The sequence below is a fragment of the Lipotes vexillifer genome, unplaced genomic scaffold (assembly GCF_000442215.2).
Source record: "Lipotes vexillifer unplaced genomic scaffold, Lipotes_vexillifer_v1.1 scaffold1484, whole genome shotgun sequence".
Classification (NCBI taxonomy): Eukaryota; Metazoa; Chordata; class Mammalia; order Artiodactyla; family Lipotidae; genus Lipotes; species Lipotes vexillifer.
The window spans coordinates 633,058-640,269 of NW_006798010.1; the positions used below are offsets into that span (position 1 = coordinate 633,058).

Genomic DNA, 7,212 nt, shown 5'->3' on the forward strand with positions numbered 1-7,212 from the left:
GGGCGGGGGCGGGGTGGTGAGCACGTGGCTGAATCTGTGAGTGAGGCGGATAGAAGGGCTGGGTGAGTGAGGGCAGGAAGAGAGGAGATGAGGCAACTGCAGTGATGCAGGAGAGGGGATGGTGACCTAACAGTGAGGAGCGAATGAGAGAACCGATCTGAGAGCCGCCAGGCGGTGGCAGTGATCAGAAACAACAACTCCAGGGACACAGAGAGAGAGGAAGGAGTGGTGCAGGCTGACTCGAGTTCCTGGCCTGGGGAACTAGCGGGTGAGGGGGCAGTACAGGTGGTAACAGAGGGCAGTGATGAGGATCCCTCCAGAGGCAGAAATGCAAATAGAAAGTAAAATTCAGGGCTCAACTAAGCAAACAGAAGCCACACTAAACATTTATAACAGGGATTTACCCAGGGCATCGGTCACACTGGTGACGGAAAAGGAGAAACCAAACAGCTGATAGTGAGTCAGCCCAGAGGCCAGGGCAGGAAGCCACCCCCAGGCTGGAGCAGGGAGGTCCCCGCTGGCATGAAGAACCCGCCAGACAGGAGCTGGCACCACGGAGGAGACAGTCACCGGCAGAGGCAGTACCCAGGACGGAGAGGGAGAAAACTGCCTTCAGCTGCCGCGCCCTCCGCCGCTGGCCGACACAGGAGCTGGGAGACAGCCTGCGGGCCAGCTGTCAGGGCAGGAGTAGAGCAGTGAGGGCAAGGAGTGGCTGTGAGCAGGCAGGCCAAGCACTGGCACAAGCCTGGAGAAGAGGATGCAATGAGCACAGACACGGGCACAGCTGCGATCAAGGGAAAAAAAGGCCCTTGGGCAGGACTGGACCAAAGGTCAGACACAGGAGGAGGGTGGCCAGCAGGGAAGCAGGGAAAGGCCGTTACAGAAGCCAGTCACGGCAGCACCCCCAGCCCAGCAGAGGGAAGAGATGCCCTGGGCTGCAACGGCCAAGGGTCTGGTCCAGAGTCGGGACTGTCCCAAGTGGAGACAGAACCCCTGGACTCTCCCAGCCCACATCATCCTACCCGGCCCCTGGCTTCAGACTCCAGGCGTGGTGGGCATGAACTGTACTGTTTAGATCTCCTGCTGTGGGCGGTACTGACAGCCCCAGCGCTGCCCCTCTGGATCCATCACCACATTTGTTTACAGAAGCCATGTTGCCCCCACTGCTTCCAGCCAGCGAGTGAGCAGGGAGAGCGCTAATGCAGCCCGTTCCCACTGAGATGTGTGCACCTTTAACAGGTGATGTTGGCCTGAGGACGCCACACGGGCCTGGCCAAAACTTTCTCAGAACCTCACAGTAGGCTGGGATCTTTCCCACCTACCCAAACCTCCTTCCTTCCCCTGGTCTGGGGGTTCACGGGGCCTTTCCCAGTCCCTCCCCTAGATCCTTCACAGGTCTTTTTCCTCAGAACCTCTGGCACATCTGCTTCTGCCTTGGTCCCTGCTTCTTGGAGAACCCAAGCGAACACACCAAGCTCCCCAGGCACCCCTGGATTGTGGCTTAGCTGGCCAGGCAGGCCGAGCCCAGGGTAGACAGTGCTGAGCAGTGACCACAGAGCAGGTCTGCAGGCCTGGTCTGTTTCTCTCTGGATGTAGCAATCACTCTGTTGGCTTCCAGGGCACTAAGTGAGCCTGACCTGGCACTTGCTCACAAGCAGCCCAGCCCAGTCTCCAGGGCAGGCCCAGCCTCGGTGTGCACCTTGTTCAGGGGTCCACACACATGGAGCCTCCCCCACCAAGGCTTAATTCAGGTCACATTGCAGCTCTAATTCTACAGGTTTTTGACTGAAGCACAATATTTTTAGAAGTACCTGGGATCCTAAAAGAGTCTTTGTGTAATAGTCTCGAGGCATGAAAACTTCCACTATGGTGACTAGACACCAGAAAGCGTCTTCTTGTTCCAAGTATAGGAGGGCCACTGCCACCAATCTACAAGCAAACGGAGAACAAGGTGAGCGCCAGCCTCCTAGCCCAGACCCGGGCAGCACGGCCCGTCTTCACAGAGGCCTCTGCAGTATGCTGCACTCTCTCACGGCCACAGCAACTTCTAGTTCTCCAAGACAGAACACTAAACGAGTGTTCCTTGGCGAGGGTGGCATTTCCTAGTTTGAGAAGCAAAGCTACATCCACCCTCCCCTTCATTTGGTTTTTGTTTAAGGATGATGAAATTGTTTCCCAATGAGCAGCCAGCCTCATTTTTTAAAATGTTTTCATGATAAGATTTTTGCTAATGCAGCTAATTCTTCAAGTTTTTTGTTCAAGAAGTTCCAACTAATCCTTTTATGCACAAAAAAATCCAGGGGTGAATATAAGGGGAAAAGAACACATGATGGTTTAAAAACAACTTTCTTGATACCAGTCTACTTGAAACGGGGCTTCAGACAAATGAATCACTGCGGTGGGGCTTTCTCAAAGAACTGGATCCACAGCACACATGTGGGGTGGGAAAGGGGACCGTATGTATCACCTGTTATGTCACTCACAATGGAAACTTGGGTCTGGCTATTTACATGGTCACCACTGAGAGGTTACTCATCCAGTAACCCCAGGTTTGGCTCTGAGCGGGCATTCAGGGCAGAAGGCTGAAAAGGAAGAGGCAAGAGAAAAGCCCCCCTCTACATATCCAAGAGCCTCTGCTCGTGACATGAAGCTTCTGTGCATCACTTACGGAAAACCCTATAGTCACTTCTCAGAATCTGTTTTTGTTTTCTTCCTTGGATAAAATTATAATGAAATCTCAAATTAAAAGGTTAAACAAAAAAAAGAACTGGGAAGGGGATGCCTTGAGTAGGCATGAATGGGATGGAGAGTAGAAAGGTTACAACAGGTAGAGATGGACAAGGAGAGAAAAACAGGACATGCACAGCACCTGCGGATGCCAGGAGAAAGGGTAGAGAGACTGAAATGAGCAGAGCCTTTGACGACATCACTTTTAGTTAACTGATGTTCCAGATGACAGGCCTGAATCACTGAGGAAAGGCCAGCATTCTTCTGCTGAAGTTCTGGGTTCACAGTTCTGTTCTCATGTACAAAATAATGTGGAGAAAAAAAATCCAGTAAAATGGTTAAAATTTAGAGGTCCTAATGGTGATGGTACGGAGAAAGATTTAATTTTCTGGAAAGTCTCCTTATGTGTGGAACAGCTGATTCCATGACAATGTCAGATAAATGGGGTGTTACTGCACCCCTAACAGGCATGCTCAAGTCCTCGCCAAGATCCCTTAAGTTTCAGAGGTTTTTAGCTTCCAGGAATTTTTAGACTGAGTATACAATGTGAACTGTGCATTTAAGCAAAACAAGGCTGCTTTGTTAGGCAGTAACTTATTTACAGGCTTTTTTTTTTTTTTAAATGGGGGCCATCGAGGAGCAGCCACAGTCCCTTTTACTTTCAGGGCCCAGAGAGGGCACCCTGTCCTGACCACCACAGAGGCAATGACTTCCTGGAAACCGTTGGTTTCAGGTCTTAACCAACTAACATTCCAGTTTAAAAGCTTTTCTTCCTGCAATACTCTCATTTCAGATGCAAATAGACAGCCCTTATCTGGAGGTCAGTATCCAGCACAGATGAGGATTAAAAAGGCCCAAGAGCTGCCAGAATAAACGTCAGCAGTCAAAACTCAATGCATGCACTTGACTTAAGGAGAACTGCTCGAGGTGGCATACGGAGCTTCTTCATTCTTTGGCCATATTTCTAGCAAAAGCTTGGTTACCTACTCTGATTACACAGAGGAATATAAAAGGACTCTAATGACAGCAGCAGAAGTGCGCCAGCGAGGTAAGAGACAGACGAGAGGTAAAAAGCAGCCACAAGCACTCAAAGTCCAGTGATGGGGAGCAGCTCCATGGAGAACAGACCTCAGTACCTCCCATGGCCTCATCCCAGGGCAGCTCAGCTCAGAATGAGGAGCCTGGATCATTTAGAGAAGGGGAGAGGCTTTTCAGTGTCCTCTGCCTATGGAAGCAGGGAAGTAGGCCAGACCTGCAGAAGGCTCTCATCCAAAAAAAAAACAAGTTTGGGCTCTTCAAGGGCTAGGTTTAACCAGCTGAAAAATTGTTTGGGGCAACCTCTTGATTGACAAAGATCCTGCATAAACAAGCAGTGGCCTTGTTTTCACATCAAGCATTATAAATGAATGAAAGCAAACTTCTGATCAAAACCTGAGTGTGATGAGAACAAGGAATCAAAATGATTTCTCATTTTGTTGTTCCAAATAGTTTGACTTTGGTGTTCTTAATATTGGATTGGCCAAAAAGTTCATTCAGAAAACCCGAACGAACTTTTTGGCCAACCCAGTACTTTCCAAAATCATGTCTGTTTCTCTCAATTATTCTACAATTGGGGATACTGCATAATTAAAACTAGCTTACTGCAGCTATTGATATTTATTTCCCTTAAAAGACTGGTTTTTCTTGGCTCACCAGGAGGGGAGGGGGCTGTCAGGCAGCGCCTGGAGCTACAAGTTATCTTTGCAGCAAAGAGGAGGAGCCCTCTGTGGGCCGGGCACCCACCTGTTTAGACCTTGGCAGTAGCCAATGTCTGGATTCCGCCAGGAGAAGGCGAGCAGGACGTTGCGCAGTTTCTGTATGCCTTCCGAGGTGGGGCACGAGTAATGTTTGTTGTTGGGCAGAGTCCGCAGCAGGTCCAGCTCGATCTGCTTGGAGGCCGGGTTCTGTTTCTCCAGAGCCTTCTGAAGCAAGGTCTGGAAGTAACCAGGCTTAATGCTGTCCTTGAATTTCCTGGTGTGAAGGTCCACACACCACTTCCACACCTTGGAACGGTGCTCATGTGGAATGCCCGCACGGATCAGGTTCTTTAATTCTGGAGAGCACATCATCTCCCTGTTCACTGTGCTCGCAAAATAGTTTTCCCACTTGACGCCAGTGGAAACCTCCTGGTTTTCTGTGAGGTAGAGAGTCTTCAGGTCCAATGCTCGGACTTTGGCAACCAACTTCTCTTCCTCGTCATCCTCTGGGACAGTCCTAAACCCATAAATGTCATATTCACTGTTGAGAAAAACAAAAGGAAAAATTAAATGATGCAATCTGGCAAAAAGGCCAGTGAAACAGAAAAGAGAACCTAGAAATCTACCTGTGTGTAAATGGCACTTTGATATATGACCAGGCATTTCAACTCAGTGAGGAAATAATAAACTTCTCAATAAACAGGGTGAGAATAACTGGCTATTTATATGGGAAAAAATTATGTCAGATCTTTCCTTGATACTATACAGGAAAGTAATCAATTCTAGATGGCTGAGGTGCTAAATGTGAAAAGCACAAAAGGAAATACAAGCAATACTGCAAATACAAGGCCGATAAATTTGGCTACATTAATATACATGTGCATGTATGTTTATATAGCCTACATCTACACATCCATAACACTTGTGCTCGAAAAATGTTTTAAAAAGTGAAAAGACAAGGGAGAAAATATTTGTAAGACATTAGGGATGACAAAGAATTAAGAATTTTTTTTAATTCTTAAAAAGAAAAAGAATTATTCTGCTGTGGTAGGTAGAATAATGGCCCCCAAAAATGTCCCTGGAACCTGTGAATATGTCACGTTACGGCATGTGGAATTACAGTTACAGAACTTAAGATGGGGAGATTATCCTGGGTTAGCCGGGTGGGACCACAGTAAACACAGGGGCCCTTAAAGTGGAAGAGGAAGGCAGAAGAGTGGACCAGAGATGCGACAAAGGAAGAGGAGGCAGGAAGGATGTGAAGTGGGAGAGGGCCTGGACCCACGGTTGCTGACTTTGAAGATGGAAGAAGGCGGCCAGAAGCCAAGGAATGCAGGTGGCCTCCAGCAGCTGGGAATGGCCACACCTGACAGGCAGCAAGGAAACAGAGACCTAGTCCTACAGCCAGAAGGAACTGTATTCTGCCAACATCTTGAATAAGAAAGGACACAAACTGTTTCCTAGAACCTCCAGAAAGGAACGCAGCACTGCTAATACCCTGACTTTCATCCAGCGAGACCATGCTGGACTGCTTGACCGACAGAACTGTTGCATAATAAATATGTATCACAAACTTATTGGCTTAAAACAATAATTTGTTATGGCAGTCATAGAAAACCAATACAAAGGCCTTTCAAACACTGCTGCTGAGTGTGTAAACCTGTACAAGCACTTTGGAAATCAGATCTAGCAGAGCTGAAGATATGCATTCCCTATAGGTCAGGAATTCCACTTCTAGCCTACACCCTGGAGAAACTCTCTCAACGCAGACACACGGACACATGGATACATGTACCACGATGTTTACTGCACCACGGTTTGTAACAAGGAAAAATGGAACCATTCTAAGTGTTCACCATGAGAGAAGGAATAAAAATGTGAAGCTGTGAGGCAGGTAAAAATAAATTCTCAGGAGCTACATGTATCAACCTGTATAATTTCAGAAAACAATGTTGAAAGAAATAAGTTGCAAAAAGGTATGAATATGGTAGGATTAGCATATTAAAACGTGTCTTCAATTAGAGGTACATATTGAAGTGTTTAAAGCTGAAATGACATGTCTGACACTTGCTTTAAAATATTCCAGGAAAAAAAAAAAACTTTGGAAGGGAAGGGTACGAAGAAACAGGATTACCAAAATGTTAATAACTGCTAAATTATTGGGTAACAGATTGCACATGGGGGTTGTCATATGATTCCGTCTACTACTTTGTATGTTTGAAATTTTCCATAATGAAAAGTTCAAAGTAAATCAATATACACAGCTATTGTTCTAGTTATACATGAAGTTTGAAAAGATACAACATGAATAGTAAGAGCCCAAAACACAAGCAGGAAGAAGACGTGGTGCCCTCAGGGCAGACTGCTAGGCCACCCTCACAGGAGTCCCCCGCCACTGTGGACGCAGCACAAGCGCACAGCGTGGAGACAGCGCTCCTGGCCTGGGAATGGGGCTGCCCAGTCTGGGGCCACATCCTTGCCACTCACCATCTGTGTGACCTGGGCAAGTTACATCACCTCCCTAACCTCAGCTTCCGCATTTTCTGAGCAAGGATAAAAACATCTGCCTGGCTGAGTTGCGTTAAATACAAGCCTGCACATAAGGCCCTTGGCACGGCTCCTGGCACACAGGCCTCCGTAAGAGTTTTGTAACAATGGCGTTGGTCGCAATCTGACAGCATAGTTTTACCTGTCAACTGAGTAACATGAACAAGGCAGGCCAGTGCTGTAAGCGCAGAGAAGGGAAAGA

The 7,212-nt window shown here is 47.7% G+C and overlaps 1 protein-coding gene across 1 annotated transcript in view; it reads right to left on the reverse strand.

Annotated features, from left to right (window-relative positions):
• TBC1D2B (TBC1 domain family member 2B) overlaps positions 1-7,212 on the reverse strand; it is an 84,018-nt gene that overhangs the window by 13,191 nt on the left and 63,615 nt on the right. Inside the window, 2 exon segments of the mRNA XM_007470032.1 lie at positions 1,812-1,929; positions 4,510-5,004. Coding sequence (XP_007470094.1) covers positions 1,812-1,929; positions 4,510-5,004 — 613 coding nt within the window.